Source organism: Salvelinus namaycush, chromosome 34 (assembly GCF_016432855.1).
Source record: "Salvelinus namaycush isolate Seneca chromosome 34, SaNama_1.0, whole genome shotgun sequence".
NCBI lineage: Eukaryota > Metazoa > Chordata > Actinopteri > Salmoniformes > Salmonidae > Salvelinus > Salvelinus namaycush.
The window spans coordinates 8,186,226-8,211,942 of record NC_052340.1 but is presented as its reverse complement, the minus strand read 5'-3'; the positions used below and the strand labels follow the sequence as shown (position 1 = coordinate 8,211,942).

General features: G+C 43.4%; 1 protein-coding gene across 1 annotated transcript; it reads right to left on the bottom strand.

The window, feature by feature from the left end:
• Window positions 1-9,251: 9,251 nt before the first annotated feature.
• LOC120028755 (mRNA decay activator protein ZFP36L2-like) lies at window positions 9,252-12,239 on the bottom strand. Its single transcript, XM_038973988.1, has 2 exons — window positions 12,109-12,239; window positions 9,252-11,733 (listed from the first exon to the last, which is right to left on the bottom strand). Exons 1-2 carry the CDS (start codon window positions 12,160-12,162, stop codon window positions 10,585-10,587), a joined length of 1,203 nt encoding a protein of 400 aa, XP_038829916.1. The 5' UTR covers window positions 12,163-12,239; the 3' UTR covers window positions 9,252-10,584.
• Window positions 12,240-25,717: the final 13,478 nt, after the last annotated feature.

The window sequence follows — 25,717 nt, the reverse complement described above, 5'->3', positions numbered from 1 at the left end:
ACACAGCTGTCTATCTATATAAGGTCCCACAGTTAACAGTGCATGCCAGAGCAAAAACCAAACCATGAGGTCAAAGGAATTGTCGTAGAGCTCAGAGACAGGATTGTGTAGAGGCACAGACTGGGGAGGGTACCAAAACATTTCTGCATCATTGAAGGTCCCCAAGAACACAGTGGCCTCCATCATTCTTACATGGAAGAAGTTTGGAACCACCAAGACTCTTCCTAGAGCTGGCCACCTGGCCAAACTGAACCATTGGGGGAGAAGGGCCTTGGTCAGGGAGGTGACCAAGAATCCAATGGTCACTCTGACATACTGTGGCTCCAGAGTTCCTCTGTTGAGATGGGAGAACCTTCCAGAAGGACAACCATCTCTGCAGCACTTCACCAATCACGCCTTTATGGTAGAGTGTCCAGATGCAAGCCACTCCTCAGTAAAATACACATGACAGCTCGCTTGGAGTTTGCCAAAAGACACCTAAAGGACTCTCAGACCATAAGAAACAAGATTCTCTGGTCTGATGAAACCAAGATTGAACTTTTTTGGCCTGAATGCCAAGCGTCATCTTTGGATGAAACCTGCTCCAGAGTGCCCAGGACCTCAGACTGGGGACGAAGGTTCACCTTCCAACAGGACAATGACGCTAAGCACATAGCCAAGACAATGCAGGAGTGGCTTCGGGACAAGTGGGAGAACCTTCCAGAAGGACAACCATCTCTGCAGCACTTCACCAATCACGCCTTTATGGTAGAGTGTCCAGATGCAAGCCACTCCTCAGTAAAATACACATGACAGCTCGCTTGGAGTTTGCCAAAAGACACCTAAAGGACTCTCAGACCATAAGAAACAAGATTCTCTGGTCTGATGAAAACAAAGATTGAACTTTTTTGGCCTGAATGCCAAGCGTCATCTTTGGATGAAACCTGCTCCAGAGTGCCCAGGACCTCAGACTGGGGACGAAGGTTCACCTTCCAACAGGACAATGACGCTAAGCACATAGCCAAGACAATGCAGGAGTGGCTTCGGGACAAGTCTCTGAATGTCCTTGAGTGGCCCATCCAGAGGCCGGACTTGAACCCCATCGAACATCTCTGGAGAGACCTGAAAATAGCTGTGTAGTGACGCTCCCCATCCAACCTGACATGTCTTGAGAGGATCTGCAGAGAAGAATGGGAGAAACTCCCCAATTACAGGTGTGCCAAGCTCATACCCAAGAAGAATCAAGGCTGTAATCGCTGCCAAAGGTGCTTCAACAAAGTACTAAGTAAAGGGTCTGAATACTTATGTAAATGTGACTGTTTTTGCCTTGTCATTATGGAGAAAATACAATTGAATCCATTTTAGAATAAGGCTGTAACGTAACAAAATGAGGAAAAATGGAAGGGTTCTGAATACTTTCCCAATGCACTGTATGTAATGGGAAAATAACCTGTAACGCTCCCATTTATTGCGACAGTAGCCGTATACTTTCCTGTTTTAATGGGGTATAGACATTTCCTGATATAATTTTGTGTAACAGGAAATTATTTGATAAATGTTTGTAATTGATTTACTTTTGATGTGGATTGATTTATAATAAACATGATTGTATGAGTGGGAAGACACAAACAGATACATTCCTTTGGGGAAGGAAGAGGAGTTAACCATGTATGTTTAAGTAAGTTATACGTTTCAAAGTTTATTCGCCACGTGCACAGGATAGAACTGTTGTAAAACAGTACAGTGAAATGTTTATATTGAGAGTACCTTGCCAACAATGCAGTGAATATAATAATAACACATCATATTATAAAATATGTTTTTTATAAAAACCACACAGAACTACGATGTGAGTTAGAAAGGAGAATGCAAGTACATTTATATACGAGTCAGTGCCTGTACCTTATTCAATGTGCATGGGTTCTGGAGTGGTTGAGGTGGGTTTATACATAGACAGTGACTGGTAGTAGGATAAAAGTACATGTAAACAGGGCTGGAAAATGACTGGTAGCAGGAATATATAAATACTTATGGTAAAATACTAATGGTAATATATACATGTGTCACGCCCTGACCATAGTTTGCGTTGTATGTTTCTATGTTTTGTTTGGTCAGGGTGTGATCTGAGTGGGCATTCTATGTTGTATGTCTAGTTTGTCTGTTTCTATGTGTTTGGCCTGATATGGTTCTCAATCAGAGGCAGGTGTTAGTCGTTGTCTCTGATTGGGAACCATATTTAGGTAGCCTGTTTTGTAATGTGGGTTGTGGGTGATTGTTCCTGTTCGTGTGTTCCTGTGTTTAGTGTTCACTATTTCGGGACTGTTGCGTCTTCGTTTATTTTGTCAGTTTATTGTTTTGGTTTTTGATTGAAAGTATTCTAATAAATATGAATACTCACCACGCTGCGTATTGGTCCAATATCTCCTACTCCTCCTCAGACGAGGAGGACGAAGAACGTGACGACATGTAACAGGAGTAATAGTGACCAGGAGCAGGATAAATAGATAAATACAAATGGTAATGGACAATCAATAATCAATGGACAGCAGTGTAATGGAGTAATACATCTAATCAATAATACTTTTAGTAGCAGTGTAGGTTGTGTCTGAGTGGGTACAGATGTACCGGTTCCTACTGCTGGACGGGAAAACGGAGAACAGTCCATGTCTCGGACACCGCCTGGCATGTACGTCCTGGATGGCTGGGAGCTCGCCTCCAGTGATACACTTGGCCATCTGCACTATCATCTTTAGAGCCTTCCAGTTGTGGGTGGTGCAGTTACCATACCAGATGGTGAAACAACCAGTCAGGATGCTCTTAATGGTGCAGCTGTAAAAGTTCCTTAGGATCTGAGTGGCCATGCCAAATTGTTTCAGTCTCTTAAGGGAGAAGAGGCATTGCGGTGCCATCTTCACAACTGTTCTGGTGTGAGAGGACCATGTTAAGCACCCCCCCCCCCCCCCCCCCAGCCCCATCCCCATCTTTCCTGTACTCCATGATCAGCTCCTTGGTGTTGCTGATGTTGAAGGAGAGGTTGTTGTCATGGCACCACACTGACAGTTCTCTGACATCCTCCCTGTAGGCTTTCTCATCGCCGTTGGTGATCAGGCCTACCACCGTTGTGTTGTCAGCAAACTTGAGTCGTGAGTCAACAGGGAGGATATAGGAGGGGGCTAAGAACACTGTGCTGGGGGGTCCCCTTTTTTAGGGACAGCATGCTGGAGGTGTTGTTGTCTAGTCTCACCACCTGGGGTCGGCCAGTAGTCCATGATCCAGTAGCAGAGGGAGGTGTTCAGTCCCAGGATCCCGAGCTTGGTGACGAGCTTGGAGGAAACTATGGTGTAGACTGAGACAAGGAGAGGTTGAAAATGACTGTGAATATGCCTGACACCTGTTCTGCGCATTCTCTGAGACCCCTCCCTGGAATATCGTCTTGCCCATGGCCTTGCGAGTGTTGACGTCGGCCTCTGAGAGTGAGATCACCCAGTCCTCTGAGACAGCGGGGGCCCTCGTGCACGGCTCTGTGTTGTTTTTGTCGAAACGTGCATAAAATGCATTGAGCTCATCTTATAGAGAGACATTGTTGGATAGATCATGCCTAGGCCTACCTCCATAATCAATAATGGACTGTAGCCCCTGACACATGCTACAAGCGTCGGAGCCGATGTAATAGGATTCCAACTTGTTCCTATATTTTTCTTTAGCCGGATTGATGACTCTGAGGAGGTCATAGCGGGACATCAAAGACGCGTTTGTATCCTCAGCCGTAGCCTCGGGATGACTGCGTTAGTCCTGTGTGCGGTAGCTTTGTCATTTAGTTTATTACATACCTCAGTGTTAATCCAGGGCTTTTGATTGGGAAGCAGCGAACCTTCATTGCCCGAGATGGAGGTGGTTAGCTCGTCGATGATATTGGCAGAGTCCTGAACCATATTCCAGTCAGTGCTAGCAAAGCAGTCCTGCAACATAGCCTCTGATTAGAAGGACCATTTCTTTACAGAGCGCATCATGGGCACTTCCTGTTTATGCTTCTGTTTGTAAACATTAAGCAGGAGTATAGAGACATTATCTGATTTTCCGAAGGTGGGACGAGGGAGGGTCTTGTATGCTTGCTTGTGGGTTCATTAATAGTGGTCTAGGACTTTATCGCCCCTAGAGGCGAAGGAGATGTGTTAATAGAAGTTGGGAATCCCGTGTCTTAGTGACGCAGAATTGAAATCGCCGGCAACAAGAAAAGCAGCGTCCGGATGCATGGTTTCCTGCTTCTATATAGCCTCGTACAGTTTGTTAAGTGCCAGCTTGTTGTTGTTGTTGTTGTTGTTGTCCTGAGGTGTAATGTATACAGCAGTCACGATAACAGAGTACCACATTTACCATTTTAATTTATACTTGTTAGTCTAAAATGATCTGTTGTAACTAAGTACTGATGTTCCTACCTTTGACATGTTTAACTGCCACTATCAAATGTCTGCCAATGTTACGGTTAAAGTTTGACGCCAAACAGAGCCGAGGGCACACTGGTAATGTATCTGTGACACTGGGTGGTTCTGTAGCAGCTGCTGTTGTGACTTCCTTCGGTGTGTGTTCGGCGCTGTATGCTTATGTTCTGGATGTGTCTCCCTGTCGCAACTTGTATTTTAAAATTGGTTGTTTGGATCCTGGATGCTGATTGGATGAGCAGCGTTCCAAGCCGTGCTGTATTGGTCGTCACAGGCACACTATAGCTGCTAACAGTTCAATAAACAGTAAATCACTGCAACACACACAATCTCAACTCGCACATTATTTCCCCTTGCTTCTAGTATAGAATTTAGTTCGGTACAGTGGGAGTTGATATAAACCTCGCTGTCTGCCTGGCCGACCTCAGCAGATTTGTTTAACTTTTGACTTTTTCTGAGCCAAGCGAAATCGCGCGTCAACATCATTATTATGGATATATCCGAGGAAATGCTAATAGAAAAAACACTAACAAACAAAAATGCATCTAGTGTACTGTTATATGTACTCTTAAATATGTCTTTTTTTTTTAGCTATGATCGGGCTGAAAATTCAAACCTGAAGCTACCTGAGCCCGATAAGCTTTACATCAAAGACATTTTATGATCAGAAGCTTTAAAAAGCCCAAATTATTGTGCCGTTATCCAATACATATGATCAGCTATACCATACATTAAGCGCGACAGAAAAACATAAAAGCCCATAGATGTACGCTCTCTTGGGTAAATAAATTAAGACGTTCTAGTAATCTTCTTCTTTGAGTGTGGAATGTATTACTGTGCACTATTATATTATACTTTATTATATGGACTGGAATTAAGCACCCCTTTTAATCAAAGAAGCTGGAAGAGAACATGTGATGCTGCTGCTTCATTGATTTGTGCAGAACATGCAGCCTACAAAGTTACAATTATAGGCTAGTCAATTTGAATGACATTTTAAATTATTATTTTTTTATAATTAGTCGGCTGACACATTACCTTTCATAGTGTTTTCCCACACGTCGTGCCTATCACTTCTTCTCTCTCTATTGTTGCTTCATCCCTTTCTTGAGCTCTCATGGTTGAACGAAATACGTTTTGTTGGCCTTCTCTTTGTTATTGTAATGACATGCTTGAATAATGGGCTTTTAGCTCCAGCGGTGTTGTCATAGGGGTGGCAGGGGTGGCATTGGCCCCACCTGGAATATCATTAGTGCCCCCCCCCCACATTCTCATTGGGTCAGAGCTATTAGCGTAGTGGAAAAATGTGACCTTTATTTAACTAGGCAAGTCAGTTAAGAAAAATTCTTATTTACAATGACTGCCTAGGAACAGCGGGTTAACTGCCCTGTCCAGGGTAAGAACGACAGATTTTTACATTATCAGCTCGGGGATTCAATCTAGCAACCTTTCGGTTACTGGCCCAACACTCTAACCACTAGGCTACCTGCTGCCATGTTGATGATGACAAAGCATGGACAAGTTGAGAGCACGAACAAGTTGAGAGTGCGGACATATTGGTTGTGGGAAGACAGATTAAATGCACCAAATGGATCTTACTGAAATGAAATTGTCATGTTTGGATTGTTTCAACGTTTCTTAGCGAGATATGAATTTTGAAATGTTTTATTGTACTGTAAGTGCTATGGATATATTGTTACACTGTTCGTCAAACAGTGGATAGCTAAGAGGAGCAATAGTTCAAAGAGACGCAGACGTGCGTTCCTATAATATAGATAAGAGTTGGAATGATTCGTTTTATTACTTTTTGTTCGTTGTTTTGGCCAAACAAAGTGATGTTAATTAGAAGATGGGAGATACTGGGATTTGGCACTCTTGGAAGAATAAAAGCTGGGTTGAAACTTTGTTCATGGATAACATTTTCAACGGGATATTCAATGTCAGCTTTTCTTTTTTTTTCTTCCCATCTACCAATAGGTGCCCTTCTTTGCGAGGCATTGGAAAACCTCCCTGGTCTTTATGGTTGAACCAGTGTTTGAAATTCACTGCTCGACTGAGGGACCTTACAGATGATTGTATGTGTGGAGTACAGAGATGAGGTAGACAAAAATCATGTTAAACTCTATTATTGCACACAGAGTCCGTGCAACTTATTATATAACTTGTTGAGCACATTTTTACTCCTGAACTTATTTAGGCTTTCCATAACAAAGGGGTTGAATACTTGTTGAATATTTATTGACAGGAGATAAAAAACCTATTTCCACTTTCACATTTTGGGGTGTTGTGTGTAGACCAGCGACACAAAATCTCATTCTAATCCATTTTAAATTCAGGCTGTAGCACAACAAAATGTTCAAAAGTTAAAGGGGTGTGAATACTTCTGAAGGCACTGTAGATTTCGGCATTGAGTCAAGAGCGTCTTTACGTTCCTGCAAGGAAACGGAGGCATCTAGATGGATTGCTTGATCGACAGAAGCGATGGAAGATCCAAAGCAGTAAGGAAGAACAGGATCTCATGAGATAGAGAGAGCTCATGAGAGAGCTCATGAGAGAGCTCAGATGTATACAAGCTAGAGTACAAGGTAGTTAAGGCTTCAATGATTTGAGAAGGGAGGGTAAAGAGTGCATTATCCTTATTCTTTTGTTCTATTCATTGCTGCCTGCTGTTCTGATTGGTGTAGTCTCCATGCCAACAGTCTACTAGGTTTCTGCCTTGTTCTCAAGTGGAGAAATACTTCCTTGGTATTCAGCTTTCATGATGGCTAAATTCTTCTGCCTGTCATCTGTTTAGTCACCTTCCATCATTATCTCTAACATACACCCCAATCTTCACATTTCCCTTGATGGCAGTCAATCAAAACACCTTTAGTTTCATTAGCAGCACATGAATAAGATATAACCTTATGATGTTTACTTTGAAATCGATTCATATCTGACGTCGTTATAAGTGAGTCTTGAATGGTGAGCTAAAGAGATGTACGTCGAAGTAGCTCCAAACATCTTGTTATTTTTGTAAGCGGGTTAAACCCTCACACATTTAAAGTTGTATAGTCTAGACTGGACTTCTAATAGTTTGAGATATAATGTAGACAGTCAGTATGGATTGTAAGTAGGACATATAGAAAATAAAGTAAATATTAAATACAAAATAGGAACAACAAATAGTGAGCACCCCGTGTGGTGGTGTTGCTTCAGGTTCAGAGTAGATATAATTCTGTTCACCCCCCCCCCCCCCCCAAACACATACACACACAAACATCCACCCTCAGGCTCATGCACGTAAGTTTATACATGCCTGAAAGATTCTGACTTGCCATGTGCTTGTGCATACAGTTGTAACCATTGGAGAGGTGTGCTTGTTTGCACAAGGATGGATGGGCCCAATATCTAGTCCTGGCTGATGGAACTCGGATACCTCCCCCCATACACATACACACTAGTCCCCAACGGAAAACCTTCACCCCAGACACCTCTGTGCAGTCAGTCTGTTTTGAATTGATATGCCGCCAGGACAATATTATGCTCCCTCTCTGCCTCCTCTCCAACCCCCCTGTTTCACAAATAATTTAGCAAATATAAGGTGACAAAGGCTATGTTGCATATGTGGTAAGGATCACACTTTTTTGAGTGCCTTGTTAGGGTGATGGTGAAATAGATGAATAGAGACCATTAATATGTTGCAATTATGACTTGAATAAACGTATCAATGTCAGTTTAAATCATCAACGAGGAATCCCTGAACATTTCATACAGTGGAAATCTTACTTATTGCCAAAGGTAAACTCTTTATTCTATTCGCCACTAGAGGGCAGCACATCTGCAATAAACCAGGGGATTGTAGAACAAGTAAATTGCACTTCAACATAAGCCTCATACATGCTAAACAACGTCACTCTGATTATGTCATATACTACCAGAACTATTGGCAACTACATCACTTCCATAGTTATCCATATGCAAGTAGGTCAAAGGGCTATCAAATAATGTGACTACATGTATAGGTCCATATATTTATAATGCATATTATCACAAGGTGTATTGTTGAAGACAGTGCATTAGAATCCTCTTATGGATTACAGGTGGGAAATTTTGCAGTGGTTTTTCAGTTACTCTCTTCGATGTCTCAAGTATTACCTAAATGATCTTTGCTTATAACTCTCAGACAAATGCACACACCCATTCTCTGCTACACCTCCTCCTCCTCCTCGTGGTAAACAATTCAACTGAAAGCCTCTACACCCCCCCCCCCTCCCCCTGTCTCATAGTCCCCAATAAATCTGCTCCCTGGACCTATGACTCCTCAATGGACTTGCAAATCTCCCTCCCCTGCTTCAGCCCATTTCCATGGGCTAGCATTAGCATACAGATGTTAGTAAGAAAGAGAGAGCAGTCTCACAAAAGCCCCATGCCTTTTCATGTCTTGCAGTAACCCCCTCCACCCCAATTTTTCAATAGAATGGCCAATCGCTATTGTCTGAGATTATTCAGCAGTGGGATGTTCTCAATCTGCTAACACCAGAATGCCAAAACAAAGCCAAACAATACACACATGAAACCCTTCTGTCTGTTCCCCTCTGTCTTTGTCCAAATAAAATAAAATGTTTGTATCATGTTCTCATTTTGTGCAGAGAGTCATTCTTGTTCAATCTCCATTACAAACATGTGATCCTACTATTTATCCCTCTTAGAAAGCATAAATCATTTAAAACGAGTTTTCGTATTTGTTATTGTCACTTTTTCTAAGATGAGTAATAATATCACTTTATTGCATAACAGTGATGGTATGAAGTGCAGTGTGCCTCTAAGTTAAACAAGTCAGTGAGACAGTGATTTCCTACAGAGTTTTATTTTGAACAAAACAGGTAAAAAATATATTAAGATAGAGACAGGGATTCATATCCCATAGAATGTAAACAATACACTTAAATTATATAGAAACCAACAAAACCGAAAGTATCATTTTTGCTTTGAAAAAACAAAATAAATAAGTTTTAATTTAACAAATGCAAAGCCTTGTTTGTTTTCCCATCACAGTTAAGGCTAAAAGTAAAGACAATCACAGTCCTTTCTTGCTGCAAATGAGCTACAAAAAACACTCTTGGCTCACAAAAGACAAGTTCCTCGTAAGATAAAATACACATAGTAATTCATGCCACTTTGTCTAATAACAGTTAGTGTGCAAGAGACCAACATGTTAACGTAACGCATATTACTCATACATCGTCACTGTGGCAACATTGCTTGCCTATGTTACTAGCTCATGTAACACCACAGAGCATGTTTATAATATGATATAAACAGTCACAAAATTGTGTATGAGAATCCTGTCTCGCTGAGTAAGCAAAACTGGATGAATGTATCAGGAACTTGACCGTTGAAACGTTGAACCCAAACTAAATGCTGAAATGCACTTGTTGGGTAAGGACATATGACTTATTATGACCGGTGAGGGCAATACATGTATTTACTGATTGGACAAGGTAACTTGTAACACAAGTATTGCTTTCATGGTCCTGGCAGTGTCTACACTCAGGCAACTCAGAGTTCTAAAGCTATATAGCTCAAACAAAGTCAACTCAGAGTTCTAAAGCTAAGAGTAGAGCATATTTTTCTGCATCACATACAAATGCATAACACAATCGTAAACAAACTCTGCAAAACATACAAAATAAATAAATCTCCAAAAAGCCCTATGGTTAGACTACTTGATAATACTGTCAATTAGTTGCCTTTACTGAAGGCTACATTTTGTTTACAGTAGGCCTAGCTACATTTTGGGATACGTTTCAACATTTACTCTGCCTACAAGACAAGGTACTATGTTCAGCTTTGGTTACACGCTAAAAGGGCAAGGCTATAAGAAGAACCATTGGAGTTGTAAAAAGCACACGTGTAGACAATAGTTTTGTCCTTATACCAAGCCCAAAATGATCATTACCTGCACGCTTTTTTTCGAAATGGGTACAGAAAATTCCTCAACAGAACTCTCTCAGCAAAGACATCACGGATACTGTAAAGCTAGTTGAGCCACCCATAGTAGCTAATACGGGTATACAACAGTATACATGGACGTTATGATATATTGTTTTAAATATGTCGGCTATAGCTTTAAAACATTGGGCAGAACTCCTGCTAGGATGAGACAGTAATATGCAGTTAAAGGTCAGTCATCTGAGACAGAGAGGCGGCTAAAGATGGGGAGACGTCTGCCCTCAAGTCCAGGGGACTCACAACCACTCAGGCTACTGGAGCTGGTGTAGCCTTCCTGGTCGGAGAGAGAGTCCGGTGAAGCACACCGCTGCAGGGCAGGCAGTCCGGTGAATGAGAAGGCATTGCGGTGAGAGTTCTGTGCGGCTGACTTTTGCGCACAGACAGTTTGGCACTTAGAGTCAGTGATAGTATAAAAGTGAGGGTTGTTATTAATCTGGTCGTTTCCGCAGTCAGACGAGAACGGATAGTTCTGCTTCAGTGTAGCAGGTTCTGGAAACAATGGGGACAGCAGTTCTGGACTACCTGTGGAGGGCGGGGATGATACCGAGGAAGCCCTAGAGAACAGCATGGGCTCTGGAACGGGATGGAATCCGGTCAGTGCTTGGGGAGAGGAGAAACCAGCGAAACTGATGCTGTGACGCAGCAGCTGTGGGCGTTCTCTTATCTTTAGTCGCTGAGGTGGCGTTCCTCCATCCGGCCCGAGCTGCTCGTCTGCGTTATGGATGAAGTGACATCGCGCGCCATAGGGGCAAAAGCCAATAGTGTGGAACGTGCGGCATGGCTCGGTTTTGTACTTTGGGTGCCTGCTCAAGCCACGCTGCTCATCCATGCCGTGAGCAAACTGACACTTGGCTCCGTATTTGCAGGTGCCACTCTCCTCGTAAGTGCGGCACATTTCGGTTTTGTACCGGGTGGAGATGGGAGGGGAGGGGGCGAGGGACTTTGGAGATGACAGGGAGCAGGTGCTGATACTTAGACCGGGTGGGGGCATCAGAGGAGGGGTGGTGGGGAGCTGCTGCTCGCTGGACCCGAAGCTGCCAACATGGCCCTCTATCATGCTGATCGAACGGTCTACACGGAATGGGATGTTGTTGAGAGAGGAGCGGGGCAACTGTTGCTGATGTTTCAGGCTCCACTGCTGGTTAGCAGTGTTAGTAAGGGCCCAGTAGGCTGGCTCGCCGATTGGGTCCACAATGCTGCTGTTGAACTTTGAGTTGGGCAGGGTGACCGGGCATAGTGAGTGTCTGCGCTGAAATCCCACGATGCGCTGCATCTGCGTGGTGGCTGGTGCGCCATCTGGCATGTCCAGACCACGGAAATTCTATCACACAAGAGAGGAATGAAGTCACATTCCAAGACCGGGGATTCAAGCCATGGTCAAGATAATAAAATGTAAATATATGCTGAACCAAATAAACTGTAAACTGCAATCAAACACAATAGCCCGAAAGTTGCCTATAATGCGCTTGGTTTGGCAAGGAATGAATGACTAATGGATACCGTTACGCACGTGAATGAGAAAGTTTGAAGCCTTTTCTTTTTAGGCAAAAACTGATTAAAAGATGCACATACGAATCCAAGTTAAAATGATAAAATGTTGTATTTTATTATTTACCATTTTAATTCCTCAGTATAACTTTCAGACATATCCTGCATAGCCTAATGTATTAATACACATTTAAAAACGTATTCTTACCTTGCAGAACTCATCCTCCAGTTCCAAAAACGGCGTTAGGAAGTCGGATGGCATTGTGCTGATGCCTCTGGCAGGTTATCCCACTTCACAGTAGAGTGTGTTCTGTGTTGGTGCAGGAAGACGCTCTAATCAAGCGCTTCTGAAGTTTCTCAGCCATCTGTTGGAATCCCAATAAATAGTTGAGGAGGCCTAGCTCCACCCACATTTTGGTGACAAGGCGTGTCTCGCGTGGAGGGGACTCCTCTTGAGTTGTAGTCGTAGGCTTCTCTCCCCCCTATTCACTTTGATACTCTAATCCGGAAACATTAAACAAACATGTCGAAGTTGAACATATAGGTCTTCTATAGCCTATAACTCATAGTTTAAATCTAATTCCAAAAAGCCACATATTTGCACTAGCGGTCTATTAGTGGGGTTAGTTATGTTGGTCTAAATAAATTGATATATGCCATAAATTAATTCATGATATATGATGTGGCTGTAAATCATGGGAAAGTGAAGCATCAATATAATTATTTGTTTGTTTTTATTGGATGTGACTGCTGCCGCATGCAATGGTGAGCACACGTTCACCTCTTTCACCCATTGAACTGTGGGTCATTATGGTCTAATATAATATGGGGATGTATTTTGTGTCTTAATTGGCACGTCAAAGGCCCAGATTTGAATATGAAACCATGTCTGCAGGAGAGAGGAAATGTACAATGCCCTTCACCCATGATGTTATTTCAGGCCACAACAAGTGGCTGAGGGAGAGGAAGCAGTTGAACTGTTTGGGATTTTTGGAGGTAAAGTGATGGGAGTATTGTTTTGAATGTTTACAGGAAAATAGAGGGCAGATGACACATTCACCTGTCTGGCAGACAACAGAGGTGGTTGTATGAAATGCAATATGCTTCCTAACTATCCGAACCCTGCTGGCTGACTACAGGGTTATGTTCTCTTTTTCTAAACCTTATGCACAGAACAGAACACATTCTACCAGAGACCTTGGAGAAAAGTCCAACGAGACAGGTTTATTATGTTCACAGTAGGTGGGAGAGCATACTCAAACGTTTGAAAGATTGTGAAGGCAAATCCAAGGGCAAATTCTTACAAGGGATGGGAAAAGCTTACAAACTCCAACACTTTGAACGGCAACTTAATTCATTTGGTGTTTAGTTCACTACAGATGTACGACCTTAATTTGATCACACAAAGACAATCACAATTTGATCGTCTTTGAGGTTTAAAAAGGCCATTACAAAAATTACAATTATTTCGAATTCACATAATAATACACATGTCCTGTTGCTGCAGGATTATTTTCCTGCTCTAGAAAACTGCCTCAAATGAAGATCCTACATCTGTATGTCTCCTGATCTGTCATTGCATGAACGTAGGCCTCGTTCTGACTCGCTCTCTCCCTCCCTACCTGACATTTGATGATGCGGACTGAAAACAACCGTAAAACCTACATCATTATGCATAGTGCCTGAGTAAAAACATCTAAAACACTCTGTAAACATTTACGTAGAATCTTCAGTCAACAGCAAGCACTGTCCCTTTAAACCACTATGATGCCTTATCGTCAACAGTAGAGTCAACACTTCATACCATTCTGTAAGAACGGAGATAGGGCCCAGCAAAAAGTCTGCTATCCCATGATGACACTTGTTTTGAAGTAGATAAGGAGGAGGGTTGTTTAATTAGGGCATGAAAAGACAAGCAACTGAAACCAGGGTTGCTGTTTGTCGAGTCACAGTGTCAGTAAACCAGATTAAAGTCTATCTACACAATGAAGAGACAGTGTCAATTGTCTTTAGCGACAACAGTGAGAAAAAACTCACTATACTGCCAGGTGACAGTATATTGCTGTTTTAAGGACTGTCTGATGAGGGAGTCTGATTCATAGTACTATAGGCTCATTTTAAATGCTATTTTATAGCTTTACCTCATGTTGGTATCTGTCTATTAGACATTGTGCACTCTACCACTCTCCTGAAGCGGTTTATTTTATCTCGTGTTGTTTTGTGAGGCTGTGGAGGTGGAGGGAAAGATGGAGGGGCATCCATAGCCTCCCAGACAGAGAGAAAAGAGACAATGATGGCCCAACTCTGAAAAGTGACAATTATCAAGGCACAATCAATGTCCTCCTGGAGGACTGGTATGGTTCCCCCAATTATGCTTGAGCGATGGTGCTCACTGGGCAACAATGGGATTATGCAGATGGACCCTTCTCCCTCTGATTGGCCATGCTGTATGTGAGCCAAACCAGCAGGCCTCTGTCACAGATTCCTGTGCATGGATCTATAGTGGTGGATGGAGGGAAAGGGCTTTGTTAATGATTAGACAATCAGGTCACAATGGCAGAGCCATCACAGAAGAGGGAGTGCAATAGCTGTTAAAGTAAGCATCACACAAATGTCTCACATTTGCATTTGACCCTCAATGGGTACGTCTCAGCTTCTTCATTGTGTCTGACTCCTAGGACCTTTTTTGTCTTAGTAAAGCAGCCCACTGATGCGTCTCCAAGCTGCTATTCAATAGACATACTCTTATGCAAAGCCGCAGCAACATTTTGCCAGTAAAATGTTGTGTTTTCGCCAGTAATTATTTATGACATTTATGACCACGGTGAGTGTTTCATGAGAATTACAGTGTGGGCACGGTTAAATAACTGTGATGCTCAGTGGTTGCCCGACAGCGTTTGTGGTCAGTTGCTGTAACTGTTTGGTCTTAGCCCTTATCTGCCCATAATCATGACTGGTAGATGTATTGTTTTTCTTGCAGGAAGGAATGACTTAGAAACTGATTCCGGTGTGCGGTGGCTGTTACGTAACCCACTGCCTGGCTATCAGGGCTGAGAGAGGTAAACGGTAGCAGTGAGGTTTTGGACCTGAACAGGACCCACTCCCCACATGAGATGAAAACAAGTGGGCAAAGCCTGATGGGCAGTTTTTATACAGGCAATACGGTTAACCGAGTCTGTGAATTGGTTTGTCAAATTTTAGCAGTTGTGGGCGACAGAGAACGGTCACATTGCAGAAGAGAAACTGTTGAAACTATAAATAAAATGCTTTTATGACAGGGAGACACATCTTGGCATGTGTTGCCTCGGCATGCTACTTCTCATTACACATAATATAATCTTGATGTTCTGACATGATTCTGTCAATTTAAAACATGTTTAAATAACAATTGTATGTGATGATAATGAAGAAATGGTTAAAAAGTCACGATATGGTTATTCCAAGCCATAATTGCACGAGCATTACCGGCTAGCTTTCTTGTTGTTACAAAGGGAAGTCTTTTGCGGCTTGTGTCTGAAATGCCATCCACAGTGTCATTTATTAGTAATGCACAAACTATCCTGCTGCCCTTCCCTTTCCTTTTCCCTCTCCTCCTTTTTCTTCCCCCCTTTCACTGGATCTTCCAGTCCCCCCCCCCCTTGACAGCCCCAGAGCCTCTGTTGGAGCTCCAAACCCCGCCCCCCCAAACGACCCGGGCCTGCCTTCATTGTGCGGCCCTCACAAGAGGCCCTTTGTTGTGGCCCTACGTATGCCAGGACAGAAATACGCTATGCGGCTCAGATAAACATGTCCCTGGCAGTGGCCTGGCTGTAAACACGTCTGGAGCTCCGGAGGGCCGGATGGGGAAGGAGGACCATGCCAGGGCTCAGATGCCGGCCGGCCCGAGAGATAGCTCACCTTCTCAGCGCAGTCAATAGCTACAGGAACAGGCACATATACCTGTAGGATGAGGGCTCTTTCCTGTGTGTAAAGTCCTCAGAGATGTGTCCCTGTCTGTGTTGTTCTGGGGGACAGGATAACGTGAGGTTCCCACAGACATCCGCTCAGGGACAAACAAGCCCCTCATTTAACGCAGGGGCACAGTTTCACAGCAAACAGTCATACACTCACACACAGGTGAAGGATTAGCTCATACAAACAACAATGTCAACAGAGCGGCAACAATTGTAAAACACCCTGACGTTGTTGGAGGTTCCCTATTTAGCATGTGTCAGGGATGTCCAGAACACATAGACAGACAGGAACTTCCCTGGCATTGACTTCCCTGTCCGGGTCCCTATTCTCTTCTGTGTGCATACACACGTGTGTTTGTTTCTGGATGCACTAGGGTTGGTATGATATATGGTACATTTGAAAGGGAAACCAATGGCAACATTGATGTTAGGTCAGAGAGAGCATCAGGCGGTACGTTAAATCTCTTGTCAGTGTACGAATAAGAACTTAACTCCTTTAATCACAGAGATAGCCCCTGTCTACTGCATGTGTGGATGTTACATTTTAAGCTTAGCCATAATGGGCTAGTATATGTCCCAACATGTTGACTTCAATAAGACCCAAACAAACACGTGATAAACTTTGAGAGTTGGGGGGAGTATTTCTGCAACACAAGTTACGTGTTACTCCCTCTCCTGGCATTGGTAACCACTTATCAATATCATCTTATGTGCGCCAAGCATCCCTTTAGATGGAAGCCTCCATTAAATGCTTGGATGTAATAAGTGTATGAGACTCAGAATGGCAAGTCCACCCTAGGAAAACAATATGGAGATATTGGTAAGGGCATGACACCACGCATATGCACATTTTTAGGCAATAGATGGGCCACACTGACGATTTAGCTCAGCAAACCCTTCCTGAGCCTTCCCTACCTGGCCTTTCTCACTGACGATTTAGCTCAGCAAACCCTTCCTGAGCCTTCCCTACCTGGCCTTTCTCACTGACGATTTAGCTCAGCAAACCCTTCCTGAGCCTTCCCTACCTGGCCTTTCTCATGGATTGTGTGTCAATTGGGGCATTTCCATATTCAGGTGGACTTGAATGGATGTGAATGGCTCTGTTTGCATAGGTAGTGCCTATTGTTGTCACCCAGTGTTGTATGGTGGTCCCAGTAGGGATCACAGAAGGCTATCTCACTCTATGCACTGTATGTAAGCATGGGCCTATGTGGGATTTAACAGCAATGCATAGAAGGTAAATTGTGAAATAATTTGTGTTATCCCTACACTGCAAAACAAACTCTCCTACAAATATTTCCTGGCAGTCAATAGGCTAGAATTTTTGACAGCCTCTTATTGGTAAGGGAAGTACCTCCCCTCCAAATATGTAAATGTAACTAGTACATTGCAGTCATTATTGTAACTTAAAGTATAAAAACAGTTACTAAACATGCAAATATTTTATTTTGAGGTTTCAGATGGGGGTCCTCCTCGTATCAGTGTTTTAGTGGTGTTTTAAAAATGACAAAGGCACTGAACTTTGATGATCAGCAAATGGGGTGACAATCATGTGCCAATGCTATGTGTGAACACTTCCACCGAGCCATCATACCACCGTTTGTAAGTCCTGTGCTTTGTGGTATGTTGTCAATTTGAAATGTTATATTATAATATTAATGTTATTGAATATTATGTTATATCATATGTTTCACTGATGTGCATAAATGAGGTCTGTCTATCCCTTTCAAGTTTTTTTTTTACACATTAACATTTAGAACTGGATCAACAGATTTATTCAACTGTCCACTCAATCACAGAACCCTGTCACACTTTTCACACCACAAACATACAGCAGGATGACGTTTATTGTCATGAGTCTTGTCCTGGAGGCAGAACTGAGTGATTTTCCCTTCGATAGGCAAGCTGCAAAGTCACAATTGGCTGCTGTATATTATATAAATTCATGAAAGCGAACATTTGTTTTTTGGTCTTAACTCATGGTTAGGGTTAGACGTTATGGTTAGCAGTGTGGTTAAGATTAGGTTTGTGGCTGTGCCAACTAGTGACCACTCTGCAGAGCTGCATCCAGAACAAGAATCATGACAAAAAACTCTCACCTGCAAACATATGACCTTCGATGATGTGAAGCCCTACAAAGCTCCTCTGGCTTTTGCTACACAACACTACCCTTCTTCCATCTCGCTCTCCCTTTTCTCTCCTATTCTCCAGGCCTTCTTTCACAGTTCCCCAGATTCTTTACTTTCAGCCCCCCTTCTTCCACTCCACTTCCTAAAGTGTTTTCCAACCCCCCCCCCCCCAATCAGGAATAATGACAGCCCCTCCCATCACAGTAGCCCTAGCTTCCTCTATTTCCAGTAAAAGCGTGACAAGGCACTGTGGAATGTGTTTGGACAAGAGCCGAGGAGGTGGCTGCACACACACACACACACACACACACACACACACACACACACACACACACACACACACACACACACACACACACACACACACACACACACACACACACACACACACACACTGCTTTCACAGAAGTGTATAGACACCAAAGTGCCACCCCCTCATCCTCTCTCGTCTCTTTCCCGCCAGACCCTTTCCCGCTTCCAGGAAACAGCTCCAGCCTGGCTGGACTCAGTTTGTGGGGCCTCCCTGCCGTATCCTGCAAACTGCTGCTTGCTGTGACACAACACTGCTGACCATGGAGGACCGAGACGACTCTGGTTGGTTTACAATATGCTTGTTGTGGTGGTGGAATTGCAGATTTGATTTCATAAAAACAAACATTTTAAATAAGCAATTGCTTTCCCACATATCTGTCTGCATTATTGAGACAAACTGTTCACTATGCAGGCATTTTTGGCGGACAAATCGGTAACATCAAAGTTAGCAATGGAAACACACGCTCCGTGAACAGCAACACAAGGGAACACAAGACATCAGCCACAAAATTGGCAAAAAATATTTTTTAATCATGCCCCTAAACCAGCAAATGTCCATCTGCACAGGGACCCTGGCTCAAACCTCCAAGCAGTTGCTTTTCACAACTGGTGTACTTCAGTTAAGGCACTCTGTGCTCGCGCCATTATTGAGGACTGGTGCTGTCTGGAGCGCTTACACAGAGTCTGGGTTCCCTGGGTGTGAGAATCAGTGAGGTGTTGTTTGGTGCTAAAGGAGACCAGTCTCCTTCTCCTGAGCAGCTGTTGCTGTTATTCTAATGGGGGCCTGTCTCTCTGTCTGTGCCAGTCTGTTCTTTCATCGCCCTCAGCTGTTGATAGCACGTTCCCTTTCCTGTTAAGGCCCCAAAGTGACAGGCCAAGTTTGTCAGATGGCCATGTGATGTGCTTTCGGGAGTTGGACACTGTGACTTCAGAGTCAAATTGCAGACTGCCCACATGGTGCAAATCAGAGAGATTACAGTTTGCCGTTAAACACCACTGAGGATTTTGTTATGATGTTGATAAAGGTTACTTGATCTCTCAGTATTCTATTTGGCTGTTATACATTCACGAACAGATGCAAGAGTAATCCAGCATCATTTGGGTCTGATTATTTGGGACATAGCAATGACCGTAAGTCAAATAAATAACAGACAACAGAATAAGATACAACTTGCTAGCAGAGCAGTCCCCTGTGGTTTCGAAGTGACTGTATTGCAGCAGTGGCAGTTATGAATCTGCTAGTACTACCGGAGGAAACGCCTCATCTCAGGAAAAGTGCACATCTAAAATAACAGTTGGGAGTGTTCAACGGTGTCCCCTAGAGCAGGGGGCTCTTAAACTTTTTCAGCTCGATACCCAAATGAGAAATTGACCGTCTCCATGAGCCAAAATCATCCTCCATTGACCCAAATTAAGAAGACATAGTGTGTGATTATAGATTTATTCTCATAACTCATGACCCACCTCTATCATGCCCAGGGCCCACTTTGGGTCCCGACCCATAGTTTAAGAAACCCTGCCCTAAAGAGATTCTGTTTTTTTACCTTTGAATGATGTCTGTGCTCTGATAAAGCCTATCTGTGTACACAGGCTACAGACCACGTATGTGTTTAGTCAGTGTAACCGTAGGCAGTTAGTGTAAGAACACTAACCAGCCAACCATGGCTGTCAGAATGGTGGAGTTGTGAACATTCATCACATTCACCATAAATTGCATTAATATACATTGCATTGTTGCCTATGAGAATTCCCGACCCCTTTTTCCTGTGTGCTAAGCATGAATGATGTATGTAGTTAGGCTGGTTAGGCTAATCCAGCATTTTCGTCATGCTAATCTTTCATGCCTCTCCTTCTCCAAACAGCACCTTACTAGAAAGTGGGTTTAACAAATGTGAACAGTGAAACCGAATAACACTGAATAACCGAATAATACTGAATTCCTTTAAGTATTACATTCAGGAAGTTTAGAGGAAGCACAATCATAACTCATATACCAAATGGAACATTTGACTGTCTTGAAGACGTGTTTTGTCTTCAAGTCGGTCAAGTCAGTCGATGCCTGAGTGCATGAGAGAGGACATGGTTGAAAAGTTATACACTGAGGGGATTTAATTGTTATTCTTTACGAAACTAATGAGAGTGCACCTGGACATACTACATTATGAAAGTTATTATTATTTTCTCTGGCTTCCGCCGAGGTGACTTCATATTTGGTTTAAAATATATCCTCCAATATGTATTTTCTTTGAAAGTCCCCGGCCGCCTGGCCCGTTGCTTGGTACTTGTTCCAAATGTTTGGAATGTCAACATTACATCCAAAGTAAAAAAACACTGGATAGAACGTGTGGGGTTAGTAAACGTGGGCTCTCGACATGTGCCAGACATTCTCAATAGCTATCCTTTTAAACACTGTGTATAACCCCCTCTCCAGGTGGGGTTGGGAACATATTTGACTTTGGGCCTCTCTGTTTCTATCCTGGAGGCCTGCGTGTGCAGCCACCTCTAGCTGAGGCCAAGGTCAACATATTCCCTCATAGCCTTCACTGGTCCTGCCTCATAGGGCTCTGAAGGGGGCCGTACAGTGAAAAGTCAACACAGGCCTTTTACAGTTAATGTTGTCATTACTGTCCCAAAGCGGAGGGGTAGGGGGGCACCTCGTAACTCAACACCAGTTGCAGAGCAGGGACTTTAAAGTAAGGTGGTGTGGAAGGGAAGGGTGGGGTTCTTTAACCCTTTTAAATGAGCTCAGCATTTGAGATTAATAGGCTAGTAAAATGATGGAGCGCCTGGCTGTGGGATAGTTAGTAAGTCCGAGTGGTTTGGGGCATATAGGGGATGGTGGTCTGTACAGTCACACGTGCCTCCTGTCAGCAGGTCCCCAGCCGCAAGCACCTGGTGACATAATTGCTGGGTGGTAGACTGGGGGCTAGACCGGGTGATGGTGCGGTCTAAGGGCTGGAGCTCTGGTCTGGTTGCTCCGCTTCACCCCCATGGCTGCCCAGACACACACACAGACAAGCAGACAAACTTGGCTTTCTTACAGAAAACACAACCACTTCTGTTTGTTTTTGTTTGTTTACATGTCCTTTTCACAAATTTCTGACTTTGTATGAATGACGACATACAGTATGATCGAGCTTCCTGGACACATGATGAGAGTCGACATACTGGTAGGAGTAGCGTTTTACACAAACAGACATGCAAACACATACAAGTTAAAGGCACAAAGTCACCCTTTCTCCCATGAGTACACACACGCGCACGCACCCTCTATTTTGCCTGATTATATATTACAATTAACCTGTCATAAATGGAGAACTTCTGTTGATTTTCTGAATTGTGTCATCTAGATGTGGTGGAATGTCAGAGTAGAGGGGTTACAGAGTGTGAAGGCTTGTGGTGCTGATAACAGGTTCCCCTCTATGCCCACTTCCATTCGCTCAAATTGATATCCACTGTGCAAGATGTTGTGGTTAGCCCAGCCGTAACGGGTGATGCCTCGGGGCAAACGGCTCCAACCACTGTCAGTTAGCGCTACAACAACATCGCTGGGAGTGGGTTAACCTCTAGGTTTGTGTAGACCAGAGAGGTTTGAACACGTCAAAGTCAAGTCACATAAAGCTGTCTGAGGTGATTCCAAATGAACATAAAGATGTCCTGTTACAACTACTTATAGCATAATCATTTATTTAAATCAGACACACAGAATAATAGTTTTTTGAGGATATCTACAAAAAAGACTGACCAAACATTCTAAAATAGTATTACGCTATTTGTACAGAAGATGAGGACACCCATGACAGAACAATGCTTGCCATGACCGAAACAGGCTTGAGATGTATAGAACAGATAACAGGAAGGAAGAAAATGGGATGAATACAAGGACAGCAGAAAAGAGTGTAACATCGAAACGGAGAATTCCCTGAGTGGTTACTGTGGAAGGTGGCTGGGGACGCATGGGCCGACTGAATGACGCCTGTTGTCGAGAGGAATACATCTGTCTCTTTCACAGCGGGAGCTGCAGCAAAGCATGGTTTTGTTCTGACACTCAACATGCCTCCAGCCAAGTTCACAGCCCTCATCCTAATCACGTTATGGTACGAGCCCGCTCTGGGTTCGACTCAGACCTTCCCTTCCCACAGTTGCCTAAGGAGATCTGCTTTTATTAGTGTCATGTTGCACCAACTTCCTCTTTGTGCGGTCTGTGTGTAACTGCCTGTAACTGTAGCGCGCCAACCTCAGCTCCCCCTCCTCACATACCTCCGGAGTGGAGTGGACAGCTGCTGCCTGTATGGGTGAGATTGCCCAAAAAGGAGAGATAATCAATGCTAACACTGGGCATTGATAGTATTACACTATTCTACAAGAAGTGGTTTTAAGAAAAGGGATTCCATTTGCAATTAGATGAGACATGAACACGCTTTTGTCTGTGGTACAGCATATAATATCTTTTGTATTTCTGGTACTTGTACGGCAGAATATATTCTGGCATATGTTATGCTGTAGCGATACTGTATGTATGAGTTGTTGGATGATAACAAGGTTATGCCTCTTTTGCTTTCCTGACATTTAGCCCAGGTCCAATGAAATGTGGGTGGGCTTCAGCTACAAGGTCTGTGAGTTAGCTTACCTATGGACCTTTCCCATCTGGCAAAGCAGCATTTCATATTTCAGGCTGGAACTATCAACACCAGAGCTGCTGACTGACAAGAGTGAGCTCAAATATTTGATATCTGAGGTTGGGAAACGGTAGGCTACGATTGCTCCCATGGTGGACATATCTGGTGTAATGCGTGACTGGCAGTAATGTGTGTAACGTTTAATGGTTCGCACTGACATGATGTGCGCATGAAATAACTCTGTCTCTCTGAAGCACAGTATCTGAATTGTGCAATAGCAAGTACAGTATCTGTATTTTTCACCACGTCAAAATTATGTTTAATCTAACACATTGTTTGGCTAACAGCATAACAAAAACCTTGTTCTTTCCGTATAATGTTGAATGACAGTTAAAATTGAAGGGAGGTTATTGGTTTGAACTATTTCTCAAACCACATTTATAGATATTTGGTTCTTTCCCAACCGAGTAACCCCTTGAAATATAATATAACCTGCAAAGTAAGTGAGCTGACAATCTTGTATTTAATTCAGATGACTATCACATGAAAAGACTATTAGAAAAGGAAAAAGGGTTCCCTGAAAGGACTCCTGTTCTGAAGACAAAAAGCTTGAGAGGCGAATGCTTCTAGAGTGCCCTTGTCTTTTTTCTCTTCTCTGTCTCCGCTTCTCTTTCCACTTTTTCTTCTTCCACAAGACTGGGGAGCCTGCACAAGAGCAGAACAGAGCAACAAGAAGGCCACCATTCACCACTCATTTTCAATTAAGTTCATTATCTGTTGCTTAATTACCCGCAGGGCCCTTCCACAATAGCATTGGCTGTACTGGGAAAAAGATGACTTTACATAAATCTCTAAAAACAACAACCCCTACAACAAGCATTCTCTCCCAATGGGGAATGCTGAATAATGAAAAGCCGCCATTTAGCTGTGTCCTCTTAGGACCTTGTCACACTGAGGAGCTCCATACAATGATGTATTCACCGCAGCGGGTTCTCCAATGCTGGGTCCTGGGACCCCCTCTTTGTTTGTTATGATCAGAAACTCGCCCCCCAGAGCACGTCTGTTTCCCAGCAGCCTCTTCACTGCCCCTCTGGCCCTAGCTATGCTACAGGGCTCACTTGGGGACAATTGGTGTTTGTGGTGTTTGTGTATGCATGGGCATTAGGTGACATTTGCTCCTACTCCCTAGCAACCGACTTGTGGCCTTAGTTTGCTATTCATTTAGGAGGTTTCTTCCAATGACTTGGCATCTCATTTTTTAAATACCCTTTACTCCTCTACCAACCCCCATTAATCGCCTCTTCCCCAGCCTATTCTCCCTGCCAGTCCCACTGCCTCTGTCCACACAAAGGCCCACAATGGCTTTCTCTAGCCCTAACGTGCCAGGAGGACTATAGTTTTAGGACAGCTTGACCCATCACTAGGTACAAAGTGGACCATGATCTGAGAAGACCGTGAGAAAAGTGGCAAGATTGTTTGTGGATTGCGACTAAGTGTGTTAGCTATAGAGTATGTACGGTGGGGGATTCGTTGAATGATGGGTGTTATAGTTGAGTTTTTATGATGCAAAGCCACAAACGTTTAGAGGGTGTTTGATGTAAAAGACAAAGAGTTCTTGATGTTCCGTTTTTTTTTTACTTCTCTCTTCCTTCTATGCTCTTTTATTATACTTTTCTTTGTCTACACTTCTCTAGTGCCTGGGGTTTTGTGGTAATGCTGTCTGTTGGTTGTACTTTTAGAAATGATCAAACGTTTCCAAGCAACAGTAGATTTCTTCAGCACTACGAGATTACGGAAATAATACACTGCATTAATTAGACAAGATTATTCTGTGTGTTTGATTAACATCAATGCTCTGGCTTATTAAATGGGTCATCAATTCATGCTCACTCTAGATGGGAACACATGCAGTATAGAATATACTAGCCTGCTCCACCCCCTCTCTGCTCCCAATAGTCCCACATCACCTTTCTCTATTCCCCTTTCTAACAACTCTCTCTATCCCCCTTCTATTCCTCTCACTAGCAGCTATCTCTATCCCCCTCTCTACTCCTCTCTCACATCTGCACTCCCTCTGAATTTCATGGTCCGGCAGCGCATTGAGTCGGCAGCACAAAGCTGGGAGCCACGGCAACGCTGCAGTCCTTGGGGGCGATGACCCCTGACCTCTCACAGCTGTTTTCTGCACCAGCACCTATCCCACAACCCCCCCCCCCCCTTTTTTTCACTCCAGGGGTGAAGGTCACGAAAGGGGAGAACAAGGAGCTGAGTCTTCAGAGCCCAAAACCCAGGCCGGCGTGTGAATGCTCAAAAGCTGACATTCTGTGCCAAACAATCTCACAGGGAAGCACAGAGAAACAGTCAGGGAGATTCGGCATCTTTGACCTCTTGGGCAGAGTGGGAGAGTTAATGTCCATATAATTTCAGAGTTCCTCTTCCATTCAAACTTTGATACTGTCGATTCCATCAACTTTTTCCAATTGAAATAGTAGTAGTCTTTTGTTCTTTGTTTATATCAGTTTGAATTGTTAAACGGATAGTTTGGGATTTTGCATGCATGCAGATCCCGAAGACTTCAAGTCTTTGCGCTGAGCTAGTTAGCATTGGCTCGTAAAACTACCTCTGACTTCCTTCATACTGGACATAGAGAAATAAAAATGGTATCCACAAGTTCATCTGACGCTGGGGAAGTATACTATAGGTAAAGGGCTTCATTGCCAAAGTCCCGAACTATCCTGTTAAGTTAGTTTAAATTGTTATTGTGTTGTCTAATCTTAGCAAGGAAAATATCATTGAATATGAAA